At 37.7% G+C, this 20,596-nt stretch overlaps 1 protein-coding gene across 5 annotated transcripts in view; it reads right to left on the bottom strand.

The window, feature by feature from the left end:
• RFC1 (replication factor C subunit 1) overlaps nt 1-20,596 on the bottom strand; it is a 91,456-nt gene that overhangs the window by 33,453 nt on the left and 37,407 nt on the right. For all 5 annotated transcript variants that reach the window (XM_064584384.1, XM_064584383.1, XM_064584381.1 and 2 more), the window contains 3 exons: nt 9,903-10,135; nt 8,715-8,792; nt 603-680 (listed from right to left, as the gene is read on the bottom strand). In XM_064584384.1, coding sequence (XP_064440454.1) covers nt 603-680; nt 8,715-8,792; nt 9,903-10,135 — 389 coding nt within the window. The remainder of the gene's footprint in view (nt 1-602; nt 681-8,714; nt 8,793-9,902; nt 10,136-20,596) is intronic.

Raw genomic sequence — 20,596 nt, forward strand, 5'->3', positions numbered from 1 at the left:
AATTAAAAAAACAATCTAAAGCTTAATAGAGCACCTTTCTCAAGAGGAAAGAAAAAAATCCACTCTCTCCACTGCTCCCTCAAATCTCCATTTTACAAAGAGGTCATAAATCGGGATACCTAACACAGTATTCTTTTTTTAATAATTATAATCTGAATGCCTTTCAGGGGAGTAAGGCTTTTCAAATGACAAAGTCCCCCCAACTCCTTATTGTCTTATACCCACCTTCTGTAAAATCTTTTAAAATAGTCAGATATTGATACGGACAATATTAATAGAATATGATTCAATGGAAACTAGGCTAACTTTTTGGAGATCACGTACATAAGAACCCATTTGTGACAGAGAATAAGTAAAAGTTACAATTCATTGTTTTGTGAAGAAGGGTTCTGGTTGGCTTTGGCCTGATCAACCTTCCTTTACCAAGAAGTTTCTCGATAAGCTTCTCCAAAAACATTTTTATAAATTAAAATAATTTAGCTTCTTTCTAGAAGAGTGACTCATGGTTGTATCTCCAGAGCCTCGAATACACAGGTATGAAAGGGAACACTGATCTGCAGTGTATATTCAGAGTGCAAACAAACAGCCTGGTGAAACGCCACCTTTTTGGTCTTGGGTTCTTCATCCAACATGGCTAACGTTCTGGCAAACTCTTCATCTTCATGTAGTTGTCTCTCCAGCTGTAAAAAGTACCAACAGAGTAAGTTGCTTTCTTTCTTTCTGTAAATGAAAGTTTTTAAATGTTTGAGTCATGATACTTAGAAGAAACTGGAAAAAACATTTTCCAGAAAGTATGACATTCTTCTACTTAATATTAATAGTTCAGTATCACAGGTTTGCTTCATTAAGCCAAATTAGATTTCAGAACATTTATTTCTAATTTTACGGGTGCAATAGACAAACTGAACATATTTTTTTTTTAATTTATTTATTTATTTGAGAGAGCGAGAATGAGAGAGAGAGAGTACATGAGAGGGGGGAGGGTTAGAGGGAGAAGCAGGCTCCTCGCCGAGCAGGGAGCCCGATGCGGGACTCGATCCAGGGACTCCAGGATCATGACCTGAGCCGAAGGCAGTCGCTTAACCAACTGAGCCACCCAGGCGCCCCAAACTGAATGTATTTTAAAGTCACATTTCTCACTTATAAAGTTCAAATTCTTAACGGTTCCAATACAACATTTATAGATCTCTTATTTCTATTTATTTTGAACTCTACAAAGAGCTCTGAAAAGAATCTCACCCTAACAGAAAAACAGTCTGAAGGGCACAAAAAAAGTAAATCTAAGAAATCAAGAAAACTATATATTTTCTTTGCACACAATAATATATATACAAATGTAAATATCACTTACAATCATCAAACTCTAATTTTCAATTACTAATTCAAATGTATCTGTTCTGACTGTTCTGAAAACTTAAGTCATCATATCAGAAGTTTTCCTAACATGCTAATATAACACACAGATATTCTAATTACTTTGTTGTTATTTCTAGTGTTTTCATTTGCAGCAAAATGGGAGCTTTTCCAGGAAAGAATGTGTAGCAGTGGAATATATTTCTCATTTACAAACTAACTGGTGTTATGCCCCTGATAAAATGGCTTAAAGTAACATCAAACAAAAGCCTCCTTATATTATTCAAACAAAGGAAAGAACCTCCAAATCCATCCAGTCCAAAAGAAAAGGCTTGGAAATTGGCATATACCTGATGAGAACACAGTAACCAAGCCTTTTCTTGTTTCTTCTAAAATGAACTCGAGCTACACCGAACCATAAGCAAGCTAGACAGATGCACATCAATACATTCTCTGTTGCCTTATACTTACCATAACTGAACTACACATCTAATGCTAAAAACAATATGAAAGATCTTCATCATCGAAAGGTCCTTCAAACTCTAAACCTCCAATTGCCCTGCAAGGATTTCTGGTTGAACTCTACACCATTTTCCCCAAATTTCACACTGTGTAGTACACTTCTAGTAAAAAAGGATCTTTTCCCCAAACTTCACACTATGTAGTATACTTCTAGTAAAAAAGGATCTGAGAAGCCAGAACAGAAGAAATGTAAATACTCTCATCAGAAATTCATTATTGGTAATTATGACATTATAGTTTATGTAATTCAGTGTAATCAAATAAGATGGAAAAGATTTTGAAAACACAAAATACAAACTGCTAAAGTAATAAAATGTGATCAGATATATTTCAGAAAACTGGAATACTGTTCTCTCACAATATTTAGTAAGAGCCTTTTCTATGCAAAGGACTAAAATAAGCACTGATGACACAAAGGCTGAGTGAAACAAACAGCCTGGGTGGGTGGAGCTTAGAGCCTACATATAGGGAGACACATAAATAGCAATTACAATAAATGTTTAAAAAACAGGGTACACAAAAGATTGGGATCATTCCCTGCCTATTTTCAGACCACAATGCTTTGAAACTAGAACTCAATCACAAGAGGAAAGTCGGAGAGAACTCAAATACATGGAGGCTAAAGAGTATCCTACTAAAGAACGAATGGGTCAACCAGGAAATTAAAGAAGAATTAAAAAAATTCACGGAAACCAATGAAAATGAAAACACAACTGTTCAAAATCTTTGGGATGCAGCAAAGGCAGTCCTAAGAGGAAAGTATATAGCAATACAAGCCTTTCTCAAGAAACAAGAAAGGTCTCAAGTACACAACCTAACCCTACACCTAAAGGAGCTGGAGAAAGAACAGCAAATAAAGCCTAAACCCAGCAGGAGAAGAGAAATCATAAAGATCAGAGCAGAAATCAATGAAATAGAAACTAAAAGAACAGTAGAACAGATCAACGAAACTAGGAGCTGGTTCTCTGAAAGAATTAACAAGATTGATAAACCCCTGGCCAGACTTATCAAAAAGAAAAGAGAAATGACCCAAATCAACAAAATCATGAATGAAAGAGGAGAAATCACAACCAACACCAAAGAAATACAAACAATTATAAGAACATATTATGAGCAACTCTATGCCAGCAAATTAGATAACCTGGAAGAAATGGATGCATTCCTAGAGGTGTATCAACTACCAAAATTGAACCAGGAAGAAATAGAAAACCTGAACAGACCTATAACCACTAAGGAAATTGAAGCAGTCATCAAAAATCTCCCAAAAAACAAAAGCCCAGGGCCAGATGGCTTCCCAGGGGAATTCTACCAAACATTTCAAGAAGAATTAATACCTATTCTTCTGAAACTGTTCCAAAAAATAGAAATGGAAGGAAAACTTCCAAACTCATTTTATGAGGCCAGCATTACCTTGATCCCAAAACCAGACAAAGACCCCATCAAAAAGGAGAATTACAGACCAATATCCCTGATGAACAAGGATGCAAAAATTCTCACCAAAATACTAGCCAATAGGATCCAACAGTACATTAAAAGGATTATTCACCACGACCAAGTGGGACTTATCCCTGGGCTGCAAGGTTGGTTCAACATCCGCAAATCAATCAACATGATACATTAACAAAAGAAAGAACAAGAACCATATGATCCTCTCAATAGATGCAGAAAAAGCATTTGACAAAGTACAGCATCCTTTCTTGATCAAAACTCTTCAGAGTATAGGCATAGAGGGTACACACCTCAATATCATAAAAGCCATCTATGAAAAACCTACAGCGAATATCATTCTCAATGGGGAAAAATTGAGAGCTTTCCCCCTAAGGTCAGGAATGTGGCAGGGATGTCCACTATCACCACTGCTATTCAACATAGTATTAGAAGTCCTAGCCACAGTAATCAGACAACAAAAAGAAATCAAAGGCATCCAAATCGGCAAAGAAGAAGTCAAACTCTCACTCTTTGCAGATGATATGATACTTTATGTGGAAAACCCCAAAGACTCCACCCCAAAACTGCTAGAACTCATACAGGAATTCAGTCAAGTGGCAGGATATAAAATCAATGCACAGAAGTCAGTGGCATTCCTATACACCAACAACAAGACAGAAGAAAGAGAAATTAAGGAGTCGATCCCATTTACAATTGCACCCAAAACCATAAGATACCTAGGAATAAATCTAACCAAAGAGGCAAAGGATCTGTACTCAGAAAACTATAAAATACTCATGAAAGAAATTGAGGAAGACACAAAGAAATGGAAAAACGTTCCATGCTCATGGATTGGAAGAACAAATATTGTGAAGATGTCAATGCTACCTAGAGCAATCTACACATTCAGTGCAATCCCTATCCAAATACCATCCACTTTTTTCAAAGAAATGGAACAAATAATCCTAAAATTTGTATGGAACCAGAAAAGACCCCGAATAGCCAGAGGAATGTTGAAAAAGAAAAGCAAAGTTGGCGGCATCACAATTCTGGACTTCCAGCTCTATTACAAAGCTGTCATCATCAAGATAGTATGGTACTGGCAAAAAAACAGACACATAGATCAATGGAACAGAACAGAGAGCCCAGAAATGTACCCTCAACTCTATAGTCAACTCATCTTTGACAAAGCAGGGAAAGAATGTCCAATGGAAAAAAGACAGTCTCTTCAACAAATGGTGTTGGGAAAACTGGAGAGCCACATGCAGAAGAATGAAAGTGGACCATTTCCTTACACCACACACAAAAATAGACTCCAAATGGTTGAAAGACCTCAATGTGAGACAGGAGTCCATCAAAATCCTAAAAGAGAACACAGGCAGCAACCTCTTCGACCTCAGCCGCAGCAACTTCTTCCTAGAAACATCGCCAAAGGCAAGGGAAGCAAGGGCAAAAATGAACTATTAGGACTTCATCAAGATAAAAAGCTTTTGCACAGCAAAAGAAACAGTCAACAAAACCGAAAGACAACCGACAGAATGGGAGAAGATATTTGCAAATGACATATCAGATAAAGGGCTTATCCAAAATCTATAAAGAACTTATCAAACTCAACACCCAAAGAACAAAGAATCCAATCAAGAAATGGGCAGAAGACATGAACAGACATTTGTCCAAAGAAGACATCCAAATGGCCAAAAAACACATGAAAAAGTGCTCAACACTGCTCAGCATCAGGGAAATCCAAATCAAAACCTCAATGAGATACCACCTCACACCAGTCAGAATGGCTAAAATTAACAAGTCAGGAAATGACAGATGTTGGCGGGGACGCAGAGAAAGGGGAACCCTCCTACACTGTTGGTGGGAATGCAAGCTGGTGCAGCCACTCTGGAAAACAGTATGGAGGTTCCTCAAAAAGTTGAAAATAGAACTACCATACGACCCAGCAATTGCACTACTGGGTATTTACCCCAAAGATACAAAAGTAGGGATCTGAAGGGGTATGTGCACCCCGATGTTTATAGCAGCAATGTCCACAAGAGCCAAACTGTGGAAAGAGCCAAGATGTCCATCGACAGATGAATGGATAAAGAAGATGTGGTATATATATACAATGGAATATTATGCAGCCATCAAAAGGAATGAGATCTTGCCATTTGCAACGACGTGGATGGAACTGGAGGGTATTATGCTGAGCGAAATAAGTCAATCAGAGAAAGACATGTATCATATGACCTCATTGATATGAGGAATTCTTAATCTCAGGAAACAAACTGAGGCTTGCTGGAGTGGGGGGTGGGGTGGGAGGGATGGGCTGACTGGGTGATAGACACTGGGGAGGGTATGTGCTCTGGTAAGCGCTGTGAATTGTGCAAGACTGCTGAATCTCAGATCTGTACCTATGAAACAAATAATGCAATATATGTTAAGAAAAAAAAAAAAGAAGATAGCAGGAGGGGAAGAATGAAGGGGGGAAATCGGAGGGGTAGACGAACCATGAGAGACGATGGACTCTGAAAAACAAACTGAGGGTTCTGGAAGGGGGGGTGGGAGGATGGGTTAGCCTGGTGATGGGTATTAAAGAGGGCATGTTCTGCATGGAGCACTGGGTGTTATGCACAAACAATGAATCATGGAACACTTCATCTAAAACTAATGATGTAATGTATGGGGATTAACATAACAATTAAAAAATTAAAAAAAAATAAGTAGATAATTCAGATAGAGAGGTAACCTAGAGAGATAAGCCCTTCATAAACTAAAACCCAGCTTCAAATCAACAATCTCTAATTAAAACAAGGTTATCTTAGTTTGCTGATGCATCCAGCTGTGCTGTCAGAAGCAAAAACAAATCTCCTGATGAAATATAACAACATCTAGAGCCTCCAATTCTCTCTACAAATTTGTTATGTACAATGTCCAGAAATCAATCAGAAATAACAGGTACGTAAGGAGCAAAATGACTTGAAGGAAACCAAAACACACAGACAATATAAGCAGACCATCATGGAGTTCTAAGACACAGACTTTTAAATAATTTTACTTAATAAAGGAAAGCAAAGACAACACTGAGAACTTTTATTTTAATTAAAAAATATAAATTTTGCGCACTGTGCATTTTTCTGATGAAAGGATCTCTAGCTTTTCAGGCTACTGCTCAGTGAAGGTGTTCAAAGAAGTCAAGCAACATAAATGCTGAAATACAAGTTTTATGCAAATGTAGACTTATAACAATTACTTGCTGCTTCTTTCTAGTCTGTTTTTCCAGCTGATTCTTTTCGAGTGTATGGGATGCACAGCATGCAAAATTTTGCACACAGTTTCACGGAGATGCCACCCCCCCCTCAAACTCCTCTATGGACTTTTAAAGGTCCTTGAAACCACCCTGAATGACTCCAAATAAAGACAATTGAATTATTAAAAATAATAATAATAAATAAAAAATAAAAAACAGGGTACAACACAGTATGTAGGAGGGGTTTCTAATATAGTTTAGAAAGTATGAGATAGTGACACTTAAAGCTAATAAACAGGAAGGGGATTCAGGCATCAGGTATCAAGGTCTGGAGCCTCTGACAGAGACGAACACTCCTCCTTGAAACATTTTTCATTTGGCTTCCAGAAAATACCAAGCTTTCCTCATTTTCCTACTTCACTAGTCACTTTCTTAAATCTCCTTCGTTGGATCATATTCTTCTTCCTGACCTCTACATGTTAATAGTACCCTACAGTTCAATTCTGAGACTTCTTTTCTGTTTACATACTCTCTCCGTGATCTCATCCAGTTACACTGGTTTCAAGTACCATTCAAATGCTAATGATCCCCAAATACACATCTTCAGTTTAGACCTCCCCCCACTCCGCACCCTCCCCCTTGCACCCAGCTCCAGATTCCTCTATCCAAACACCTACTCTGCATCTCCATTTAGAAACCTATTAGACATCTCAAACTTAACTCGTCCAAAACAGAATTCTCTTCTTTGTACCAGTGTTCATTTTAATAAATGATATCACCATTCATCCAGTTGCTCAAGCCAAAAACCACGGAGTCATCTTGGCATCTTCTCGTTCCCTCCCACCTTACACACAATCTGTCAGCAGCAACTGGAAGGCTGCACCTTCAAAGCACATACAGATCACGACTGCTTCGCACTATCCCTTCCATTATCACCCAGGTACAAGCCAACATCTTCTCTCACCTACCCAACCGTAGCAGTCTCCAAACTAATCTGCTTTTGATTTTGCCCCACCCATGGTTTATTAGCCTCCCAGCAGCCAGAATAATTTTCTTTTAAGATCCATCAAATCATGTCACTTCTGTAGTCAACCATTCCAATGGCTGCTCATCTCACAGAGACTAAAATCCAAAATCCTTACCATTCCAAGTACTTTTGGTAGGTTCCAGAGACTTGTCAAGACTTACAGGATTTCCAAATTCACTTGCTTTTCGGTTTAGAGGAAATCTTCCTCCAGGTAGTCAGCCCCATGGCTCACCATTATCATTTCATTTTGTTCCCCAGTGTCACTTCATCAGTGGGGACTTTCTAACCCCTCTATTTAAAATAGAACACTCATAACCCCACTAATCACCCCCAAAATTATCTATCCCTTTACTTGTCTTCATAGCAGTTATACTGACCTGACATATTTTTTAACTGCAGTATCCTTAACACCTAGCTAGAACTGTGCCACGCACTCAGGGCTCAGTATTTGTTGAATGAACATAACAGGTTTACCTCTCAAGAGAGCACGCTGAACTGGGACAGATTTAGGGATCATCAGCATATACACAGAACTTACAGCCACATGAGTGGACTGAAATTGCCCATAGTGAAAAGAAAATGGATATGACCAAATTAAATTATTTTAACTATACTAAAGAAGGCTTCCATTCAAAGAAATCTAATAATAAATCTTTAAATAATTACTCCCTGCTCTGATCACTTATCTTTTACATAAATTTAGATTTTTATATATTAGATTTTAACTTATTTTACACACTTTTTTAAAATTTTATTTTATTGTTATGTTAGTCACCATACATTACATCATTAGTTTTTGATGTAGTGTCCCCACACAACTCTTATAATGACAGTCATTCCAAAATTAAACTAGAACATCCTGATTGTTTGCCTGAGTAGACTTTTTTTTTTTAAGATTTTTATTTATTTGACAGAGAGAGAAACAGCGAGAGAGGGAACACAAGCAGGGGGAGTGGGAGAGGGAGAAGCAGGCCTCCCGTAGAGCAGGGAGCCTGATGCGGGGCTCGATCCCAGGACCCCGGGATCATGACCTGAGCCGAACGCAGACGCTTAATGACGGAGCCACCCAGGCACCCCTGCCTGAGTAGACTAAATAGCAAGGCACAACATCAAATTGTTAATGATACTTAAACAAAATGCCAGTACCTCTGCATCCTCATCAAGTTGCAACTGCTTGGCGATGACTTCATCATTTAATCTGGAATCATCTGCATTTTGTGAAGGCTGTATTTCAAAGAAAATCAAGCAAGATCAGCATAAACCTTAAGTTAAAAATCAGGTGCTTTTTCTTGACTGCAGCTAACTAAATACACCAATGAGAGATAAGTTTATGCTATAAAATAGTCTCAGCGCACACCAGCCGGAAGTTATGTTCACAGCTACTCCCTGACCATATCCAATTTCCTAATGAACAAATATCCTACAAACAGATGGTTCTCACTTTAATCTATTGAAATGTTCAAAAGAAGTACACCCAAAAGACCTGTAGACCAACATCTTGGCTTCAGAAATAGTCCAGAACATTGGCAAACCAGTATGTGTGAATGGTTACATTTGTCCTATGGAGGCACTAATGAAATCAACAAACATACACCATTGGGCAGGTTTCCGATTACTAACTGGATGAGATCATGGGGAGAGTATGTAAACAGAAAAGAAGTCTCAGTCTTTTATACTTTCACTATAATTTATCTGTATTTGTTTCCTAAATGCCCAGAAAATAGTAAGTCCAACATCAGCCAAAGTAAAAGGGTCAAAAGTATAACAGGTAAGCCCGATTTATAAGTTATATACTTATGACCTCATTTGGGAACAAGCTTACTGTCCAATTCAGTCTGGCTGAGGTCAATGGTAAAGTGAGTTTGTATTCTGAGTATTTAAATTCTAAGAATTATAATTTATCCTTATGATTTAAATTATCTTTTCCCACTTCCAAATACAAAAAAAAATTAAATGTGCAGGGGTGCCTGGGCAGCTCAGTCGGTTAAGCGTCTGCCTTTGGCTCAGGTCATGATCCTAGGGTCCTAGGATCCAGCCCCATATCAGGCTCCCTGCTCAGCGGGGAGTCTGCTTCTCCCTCTCCCTCTGCTTGCTGCTCCCCCTGATTGTGCTGTCAAATAAATAAATAAAATCTTAAAAAGAATATTACATGTGCAATATTTTAACTTCCTCATCCTCTAAAATGATGGCAATATGTTTTATCCATAATCACAGGAAAATTATTTTCGTTAATAAAATATGTTGACCTATTTTTAACATCCAAATTTCTCTTATTAATGTAACAGTGAATGGGTACAAATCATGAACATTCTTGCTTGCATGTAGAACACTCACCTCTTTTCTTTTGCTTGCTACCATCTTCTTATCTGATCTTTGGACACTTCCAGTTCCAAAATAATCAAGCACTGACGTGGGGGTAAGTTTTATTGGTGATAAAGGTTTATTCTTGGTCTTAGTGTTTTCTTCAATCTTTTTCATGTTTGCTGCTCCAAGATAACTATTTGCAGATCCTCCATTCTCTTTTGATTTAGAGGCTGCCTTCTTACACATGAAGTCATCTTCTTCATCTTAAATGGAATATAACCAAATACTATGATAAAACATCGATTCTAATTATATAAAGCAACCACTTCCACCAGCTTTATAAAAGGCATACCAGAGCTACAGAATGATTTCTTTTCTTCCTATCTCCTGAATTCAACTCATCCTCACATTCACCAATACCACAGATGTAATAAACAATTTCTGCCAATTAGCACCCAGAGTACACAAGTCTATTTACTCATGTATTTGACAAATATTTACAGAGCACCCACCGACACTGAGGACATAGCAGTGAATAAAAAAGACAAAATCCCTGACCTCGTGAAGCTTGGAGTCCAGAAGAGGAAACAGATACAGAAGTAAACAAATATATGCTGTCAAGTTGTAACTGCTATAAAGAAAAAGTAAAACAGGAAGAACGAAGTAAAGAGCAATGAGGGCTGCTCTTTCAGTTTCGGTCATCAGGGAAAGTCTCTTTGATAAGCAATAAGGATACCTCAGGCAATGAAAACTGCAAGTGCAGAAGCCTTCCTGTGAGTGCGCTTGGAGGTCATTGTGACTGCAGCACAAGGAAGGGGCTACAGCACTAGAGTTAGGGTGACAGAGGAAGGGGCCAAATCATGGGGAACTTTCTAGGTCATGGAAAGAATGTTAGGTTCTATTTTAGAATGGGAATCACTGAAAAATTTTTAACAGAGTAGGAAGTGATCCAACTTAGGTCCTGTCCTTCGGAGAACACACTGTCAAGGGGTAAAAGCGAATGCAGGAAGACCATGTTGAAAGATACTGCTGTTCTAGAAGAAATGCTGACGCCTTGGACTAGGTGGTATTTGCAGAGGCGGCAAGAAGTTGTCAGAGTCTAGCTATATATGAAGGTGGACTGTCTAGCAATATCTACCCCTTCGTTTAAGACTTTAAGCATTTGTTTGGTTACATTTGAGCTTTCTAAAAATTTCCCATTAAACATCTGGTTTTAAAAGTCTTTCGAAGCTTTCTAGTCTTTTTTTCTTTTTTTAAGATTTTATTTATTTGACAGAGAGAGACAGCGAGAGAGGGAACACAAGCAGTGGGAGTGGGAGAGGGAGAAGCAGGCCTCCCGCCGAGCAGGGAGCCCGATGTGGGGCTCGATCCCAGGACCTGGAATCATGACCTGAGCCGAAGGCAGCCACTTAACGACTGAGCCACCCAGGCGCCCCGCTTTCTAGTCTTTCTAATGCTTAGATACAACAATGTACCTCAAAAGGGCCTAACTATACTTTTTTTGTTGTTTGGTTCAGTGATTCACAAGATAAAAAGCTGTGTTGGCCTAATAACAAAAGAAATCCAATAAAAGGAAAAATCTAAAAGGCAATTGTGAAGACTAGGTCACTGGGGATGGAGAGGGGCGCTTCATAAATCTGGTGGTCACTTCCTCTCAAGTACTCCCTCATTCAGCCAAAAGCATTTGCCAGGCACTGTGCTATTCCTATGTGGTTGTCATCTCAAAGAGGAAAGTACCTAAGATATGTAAAAATCAAAAAGGATTTAGTCTTACTTTCTAATTATTATGTTAAAATGAAACTATAAACTTTACAAAGCATAACGCTTACAGGTTTCCGATTACTAAACACAAAAAGTAATCCATCACTTACAGCAAATTCACTACAAATGAATTGTTCACTACAAATTCCCAAAGAATTTACACCTGATACTACCCTCCAAGGGCCTGCAATAATCATGGATAAGTTTATAAGATGGCTCCATACTCCTTGCCACCAACAACTGAACCAGGAGTGGGCACTTGATCAAGATGGGGGCCAATCTTACCCTTGATCAGTTTGCTGAACTAATAAACTAAGGTACTAAAGATTCATTCCTGCATTCAGTGAGATATGATAGTGAGATATGACAGTGGCCTAACAAATTCCATTTTGCTTATATTAAGCTAGGTTTTTTACAGTAAGCAGGTTTTAACCTGTAACCAAAAGATTTTAATTAAAGCATACTGTCTTATTTATCTTTTTTTTTTAAAGATTTATTTATTTCTTTGAGAGAGTGAGAATGAGAGAGAGTACATGAGAGGGGGGAGGGTCAGAGGGAGAAGCAGGCTCCTCGCTGAGCAGGGAGCCCGATGCGGGACTCGATCCCGGGACTCCAGGATCATGACCTGAGCTGAAGGCAGTCACTTAACCAACTGAGCCACCCAGGCGCCCTTGTCTTATTTATCTTCAACTATAGTCAATCTACCTTCAAGCTTAAAATAAAAATTCATTCATAAATCTTCCTAAGCACATCCACGGCTAGATATACTTACCAGATTTCAGTTTAACCACTGTTAACAAGAGTCAGCCAGCAGACTAGGTTCAGTCACTCATATATCTGTTCTCCCTACCTGACAATCAGTCCTTCTCTGTCTCTGCCAGATATGGGGAAAAGTGTCTGGTTTTGCAAAGGAGAAGTGACATGATCACCATCCCACCTAAGTATAACAGCCAGGAAAATCACCCTTAATAATCCTAATAACCATTAAGAATATAATCTGAAACTCTTTTCCTTTTCTGTAAGATAACAAAATAATGAACTGCTATATACAGAAGCCCAAATAATATTTTTAATTTATGGCTGGTTTATTTTATTTTTTTTTAATGCCTTTTTTTTTTTTTAAGATTTTATTTATTTATTTGAGAGAGAGAGAATGAGAGACAGAGAGCATGAGAGGAAGGAGGGTCAGAGGGAGAAGCAGACTCCCCGCCGAGCAGGGAGCCCGATGCGGGACTCGATCCCGGGACCCCAGGATCATGACCTGAGCCGAAGGCAGTTGCTTAACCAACTGAGCCACCCAGGCGCCCCTATGGCTGGTTTATTTTAAACCCCTAGACTCAGTTAAGCTGTAGACTCAGTTAACCAAACCAGTAGCACTCACCAACAAACTATTCTACTTTGCAGTCAAAAAAATTATGCAAAGTACCCTTAAAAGAAGATTCAAAACAAGACCAACACTGCTGATATCCTGGCTTTAATTAAAAACAAAACAAAACAAACACAAAACCGGAACCTGCTAAGTATAGACAATCAATACTTCTCCTTAGGCAGTAAGTGCAAAATTAAAAACACATCCCAGTGTATATAAGGCTTCTAATCTTATCTGAGAGCTTATTAAATTTCACAATTTTCACGTGGTTTAAGTTCAACAACTCTATTTCTGGGCAGGAGGGATTACCTTAACGACAAAAGAACAAAATTACATTGTCTCTGCAAAATGACAGTTCTCTACTAGTTTGTCCCCCCACTTTAAAATGCCAAAAGCAGGAACATTCCATTTCCCCTACACCCAGCCATGCTTATCAGCAGTATGACAGAAAACCCCAGAACTAAATGGACCAAGTCAATCACTGTTCTTCTGTTACAGTTCTTCTCTAATTACTAAAGAACTTCCTCATTATCTAAGATATTTTACCTGTCTTCAGAACTTCAGACAAGATCAATCACTGCTTTTTGGTATAGGCTCAGAAAGGGGAACAATGGTACCGGAGATACTTGCAATCTCTAGTTTAACCCTTTCTCCAGCAATCTCGGAAATATTTACAGGTAATAGGCTAACATGAAATTTAGTGAGATCAAAAATTTCTAAGATTATTACATATAAAAGACTGTTGGCAAGGATGTAGGGAAATGGGACCTTCACATACATAACAGGCAATGATAGTAAATTTTTAAAAATCTTCATGGGGGAAGATCTTGCAATATGTATTGAAACCTTACATATGCAATGTAACCCATTTTAACTGGACCCAGCAATTCCACTTCTAAGAATTTAAACAAAACAAAATAAAGGACCAAGCACACAAAGATATATGTACCAAAATGCTTATTACAGCATTTGTTCACTCAAAAGTATAGAGAACAGCCTACAGGAGGACAGGAAAAGATGAAGGGACAATTACGTGACTAATACCGTTTAGGCAAAAAAGAAAGCCTCAATTATGACAGTGGGACCAAACACAGAGGCAAGTGAATAGTGTTTATACAATGAGAAAACAAGTAACCAAATATTTATTGTATGTTCAACCACATAACGGAATTCTATGAAATAGAAAATTGTAATGTATATCCATATTTACTGACATCTTCATATGTTTATTATGTGATAAAAGCAGGTGACTTAACAGAATGTTAATGACACATTTATATCTACCTATATATATTTATAGATATACTTTTAAATTCACATTCAAAGACCTGAGAAGAATCAATAAAATGTTAATAATTTTTATATCTCTGGATAGATTTGGGTGATTTTTCATTTTTCATCTGTATATTACACTTCTCTTTCTTGTTAACCTTGATCTAATATTTTACAACAAACTGACTATCTCCTAGAAACTTTCTGACCCCTTGGCTTTCTGAGACAGAAAAGGCTTGCTTTAGTTTTCTCCTTCCTTTCCACCTTCCTTTGTTTACTTCTTTCATTTTTTTTTTTTTAGATTTTTTATTTTATTTATTTATTTGAGAGAGAGAGAGAATGAGAGAGAGCACATGAGAGGGAGGAGGGTCAGAGGGAGAAGCAGACCCCCTGCCGAGCAGGGAGCCCGATGCGGGACTCGATCCAGGGACTCCAGGATCATGACCTGAGCCGAAGGCAGTCGCTTAACCAACTGAGCCACCCAGGCGCCCATACTTCTTTCATTATTTATCAGCATCTCTGCTTATTCTGTCACTAGCTTCAGAGAGTTCATGGTATCTTTTTATCTAATTGCTATTAATAATAGTTATTATTATCGAGCATTAAACTACCTGCCAGGGCGCCTGGGTGGCTCAGTTGGTTAAGCGACTGCCCTCGGCTCAGGTCATGATCCTGAAGTCCTGGGATCAAGTCCTGCATCGGGCTCCCTGCTTAGCAGGGAGTCTGCTTCTCCCTCTGACCCTCCTCCCTCTCATGCTCTCTGTCTCTCATTCTCTCTCTCTCAAATAAATAAATAAAATCTTTAAAAAATAAATAAATAAAAAATAAACTACCTGCCAGGTACTCTACCATATTCTTTATAATGCATTATCTTTAGTCAACTAGTTCTCTCTCTTATCCAATGCACGGACTCCATTTTCCACATTCCTGACAAACACAAAGCAATGTCATTCAATGTGATCTCCCTTTTCTTAATGATTAGCACTACTGTACTCTTTAGTAAAAGTTCTTCCTTGTATTAAGCCAAAATACTCCCCTGTGAATTCCATCTATTTTCCTTAATCCATCCTTTTTCACATTGACCATTTGAAGACTGACCTCATTTCTTCCTTTGGTCCTCGTCCGTATAAATGCTTAAAACAGTTTCAAGCCATTCACAATTTGGGTTATTGGGAAGATTAGATTTTTTAAAAAGTGCCCAGTATAGGACTTACCCATGTTTTAACAGACATTCAATAAATAATAAAGTAGTAATCTCTAATAAAACAACATTGAACCAGAATGCCAGAAAATTAAAATTCTAACCTGACTTCAACTTACTATTTTTATTTTTCAAAGATCTTTTTATTTTTAAGTAATCTCTACGCCTAACGCAGGGCTCAAACTCACAACCCCAAGATCAAGAGTCGCATGCACCACCAACTGTGCCAGCCAGGCACTCCTATTTTAATTACCTGGGCTTCACTGTCCTCCTCTGCAAAATGCTGGACCAAATTCTTAAGATTTTCCCTTCTATAATTTTGAGAATCTATGGATAGCCTTATAGATTTTTTAATTATACTCAATATTGGTGAGAATGTGATATTTGTTCTAATAGAAACACTGATTATGAAAACATAAACTACTATGAATTTCCAGAAAGCAATTTGGCAAAATATACACAGAGCCTTAAAGATGTTCATAACCTTTAGCCCAGTAATTCTTGGAGATAATCAGAAGTACTGACAAATATTTGTATATAAACACATTCATCACACTATTAGGAACATGAAAATGTAAGCAACAGAAATAATCAAAACTGGGGAAGAGCTACATAAATTGTGGTCTAGCCATACAATGGATCCATGCAGTCATTAAAAATTAATCCCATATTTCAAAGCTCAAAAATATTTTGGGAATAGTAAAATTAAGCTGGAAAAAAAAAATACATCACTTTGTTCTTTTAGGTTAGCCTTAACATTATAGGTATAAATGTCACCCCTAAGAGGGGATCTTCTTTTTCATGAGCCTTCTCTCCTAGAGATCTCTTTATAACAGTGGAGTGTAACATCAAAAACTAATGATGAACTGTATGGTGACTAACGTAACACAATAAAAAAATTTTAAAAATTAAAAAACAGTGGAGGGTATTAGAGCCTTTCTCTGAATTTTTGGCTTAGAATACATGAATTTAAACTTAACAATGTCTTCAAGCTATAGATCCAAAGATGTACTATAATCCAAACACAGACATAATTTTTTAAGCATTTTCATAATTTCTGAGTAAAAATGGAATTACACATGAATTTAAAAAAAAATATGAAGTATTCTGCACAAAATTTCAACTATGTTTATACTGTACTGAGCTAAAACTACATACAAGGCCCTTTTTTCTCTGCTAACCACTAAATAAATAGCTCTCCAGGCCCCTTGGAAAGTAGGAGCAATTCGAGTGAAATACAGTTGTGAAAAGAGAAAAAAAAGACTGGCTTGCTTGATTCGACACTTATTTAGTACTCCGTGATTTATGCACTCCCCCATACTTCTTACAGTTATGGGGAAAACTAACACCAAAAAAAGCAAACTCATGATCCTAAGCATAGAGATATTTCTTATAAATACAGAGGATTTCATTAAGGAGAATATAAAAAAATATGGTGTTCTATAAAGTTGCAGACATATCTAAAAGCATTCTGTCATCTTGCCTTAGAAAACCAGAAAACCTGAAGAAAGCAGTGACTTCTGAACTGGCTGTCTTAAAACTCCTTTAGTCCTTCATATTTCAAAGGCTGTATCAATACACTATGGAAAAAGAAGGCAAAAGAGACCAAAGATAATGCAATCAGCTGCTTGCAGAAGACAGTCATTTAACAGGTGTTGGCGTGACCATCCTCATGTAAAACAAGTATTTTACGATCTTACACAATGTGCAGAAATGAAACATTCCAGATAAAGTTATGATTGTTTTTCTTTTTTAACATTTGTTCCTATTTTTTAATGAGCCTATATTTGTTCCTGCACTGTCAGAAGCCAAAGGCAAACTGTGTTCTCTTCTCCCCAGAAACTTATAATACAATAATGATAACTAGATCTAAGTCCAATTTCTTAGAGCTAGTTGAAAATCATGGGCAACTGAACACTCAGAATCTCCCTCCAGGATATCTGTCCCCTTATAAAAACACCATTTATTTTTATTTATATACAACATAACCTCAAATGCGGTAACAATCACCAAGTAAACTAGCATTATCCAACATACAGCAGAGGAATTGCCTGGGAGAGGAGATTGCTTTGCCACTCTCAGTTAGATACATTCATTTATTTAGAAAGGATAACAAATGAAAGAGAAAGAAAATAATGTGCAGGTCCATACAGAAATCTACTTACAAGCCAAAAAGGAAAAAAAATCTAATTATGGAGCTCATCCTGCTGAGAGTTTGGGATTCTGATTTTCTTTCCCTCAGTCTGGAACACATAGAAACCAAATTAATGGAGATCATGCTAGAGAGATCTGGTTACAGAGATTAAAAATAGTTTACTTAGCAACAACTACTCAAAAACTAAAAAGGGAATCTGAGTTTTTAGAGCCTTTTCCTACAAAGTTCCTTTTCATTATGTCCTTGGGTCAAAAACCCAAACTGTCATTTTGGTTTTGGAAGTAGAGAAAGGTTCGTACATATGCCAAGTCTTCAATAAGTATTTGTTAATTAAGTAGATGGAAGAGAAACTAAACATACCATCTTTGCACCATTTATGTGGTGAATCTAATATTCTGTACTTCAGTATAATTAAATAAAACCTCTGAGACTGCTCATCTTCAATCAAGAAATTAAGAGAGCTCACGGTTCAGTACCAATAAATCCTCTTAGAATCAGGGTTCATTGTATCTTTTAAATAAACCCATTTTATAATTTGTGAGGCCTAGGGAGGCGAGGAATGATAAATAAGAGGCAAAGTACCGGCTTGTGTTGTGATGTTACCCACCACCTAGGTGCCGAGGCCCCACCAGAGCAGGAGTAACAACAGTCCATGGAAAGTCACAGCTGGCTTCAATTACTAAGAAAACATAACACAGAAGGAGAAAGTGGAACATTTTGCCACTTACTTTCCTTGCCTCCATCTCTACTGGCTCTCACAGAAAAAGAAAAGTGATGGTGGGGGCGAGGGGGGGCTTGGACGGTAGGACACAGGTACATCGCACACCTCATAATTCTTAGGTATGAAACAGGCACCAGAAGGAAACCTGACTCGCCACGAAGAGTAAAGGGAGTGGTTCGGCAATGCAATTCCCCATTTCCATTCACATTCCACTTCCCCGCACAGGAGAGGAGCTAACAAAACTGTCTCAGTATTAAAGCCAAGTATAAATCACCTGGATATGATTTTATTAGTATTTAATTCTATTTTCCTAATATAATCCTATTTCCTTGGCATTCTGGAATACAATCCTGTGTCTCTCATAGTTTCACAAGCACCTGACAGTAAAATATGTGTCACAAGAACAGTCTGTTCATTTTCAAAGATGCTTCAGAACCTCAATGATCATTCCAGAGACTCTGGTGGCTCCATATGCCACTTAAAATTGTTTTCAGGTCTCATAACATGCACTATTAAAAGAGGCCTGAAGAACAAACTATTAGGCAAAAAAGATTTTAAGAAAGTATCTAGCTCTTATAAAAATGTTTCAGTTAATGTGAATCTGAATAAAATTGCTATAGCAGTATCAGTGACCTTTGAATCCTCTATCAAATGAAGTCCCTAAAGATTGAAACAAGAAATGGAATCCTCATTGCCAAAAAGAGAAAGGCAGATCCCCAACCACAGAACTACAGAAAAGGAAAGGTTCGGTGACAATTCTATGCAGTAACATCAAAAGCAGGTCAAAAGGAATATTCAGCAGAAGATGGAGATTACCAGGAATAAACTACGCTGACCTAAGAGCTTCTTTATTCTAGAAGTTATAGGACTAGCAGATGAATCTAGAAACAAGGGCTATCAAGGGCTATCTGGAGTTCAACAAAACAGTCACCAAATTCTCTTCTGACAGGGTCAGGCAGGGTTTTCAACCTCTACATTACTGACATTTTGAGCCAAATAATCCTTCTGTAGGGAGCTCTCCTGCACACCATACAATGTTTAGTAGCATCTCTAGCCTCTACCAACTAGACGCCATTGCCCCTGCCAGCCGTGACGACCAAAAATGTCTCCAGATACTGTCAAAGGTTCGCCGAGAGGCAAGTCACCCTTGACTGAGAAGCACTGATTTATAGCAAAATGAAGAAATACAAAATAAGTAACAGTGGTTATTAAGATCCATAAGTAATTGAACAGCCACTCATGAGAAACAGAAAAGCTATATCCAAGGTACTGATAATAATCATGTCCATTTTGGAAAAGGTTTCTTTACGTGTCTCTTAATACTAAATAATTTTACCAATGCTTCGGAAAGAAATACACAGATATGTTTATCAAATCTGTAGAAGATATGAAATCAGAGGATATGAAAAAACAAGTACATGAGGAACATCCAAAGAACTATACTGCACAATAAAACTCTGTGCAACTTTAGATTGAAAACTGCTTCCTTAAGCTTTCTATAATAAGTCACCCCTAGTATTAGGTAGATTTGAAGATCAAATGAGATGGGTATGAAATAGAAGTCATATAATAATGCTATTCCATTCCATGAAGTCAGTAGAAGTGTTCTGAAAAAAAAAAGTACAGTAGTATACAAGACGAAATTTATTTTATCATTATGGTAGAATTCTCCCTGCCTTTCACTCTGGACACAGGTGTTTCAAATTAAGTAAGAGACTCCTTTGTAGAAGATACCATAATTAAGAAAACATGAGCTACGGGGCACCTGGGTGGCGCAGTCAGTTAAGCATCCGACTCTTGGTTTCAGCTCAGGTTATGATCTCAGGGTGGTGAAATCAAGCCCCACATTGGGCTCCATGCTCAGCGCGGGGTCTGCTTCAGATTCTCCCTCTCCCTCTGCTTCCCGCCCCCACTCACATGTACGCTCTCTCCCGCTAAAATAAATAAATCTTAAAAAAAAAGTTTCTTCATTAAAAAAATATATATGAGCTACAATACTAGGTAGTATTAATCATGTAAATCTGTAAAAGTTTTTAAGTTGAATTTTTAGATTTTCTCTTTCTATAATAGGTTAGAAAGTAATGAATAATGCACATGAAATAGCACTATTGATTTCCAAGCTCCCACATTATTCTCTCTTTCTAGTACACACAGTACCTAAATCTCCATGTTAAATTCTTCCAAACCTTTCACATTTATCTCAAACTTTTCTCTCCACCAGGAAATTTCCTGAACCTCCAAAATG

Source organism: Mirounga angustirostris, unplaced genomic scaffold, assembly GCF_029215605.1.
Source record: "Mirounga angustirostris isolate CCGP_5_RB_7025 unplaced genomic scaffold, mMirAng1.0.hap1 SCAF_2, whole genome shotgun sequence".
NCBI lineage: Eukaryota > Metazoa > Chordata > Mammalia > Carnivora > Phocidae > Mirounga > Mirounga angustirostris.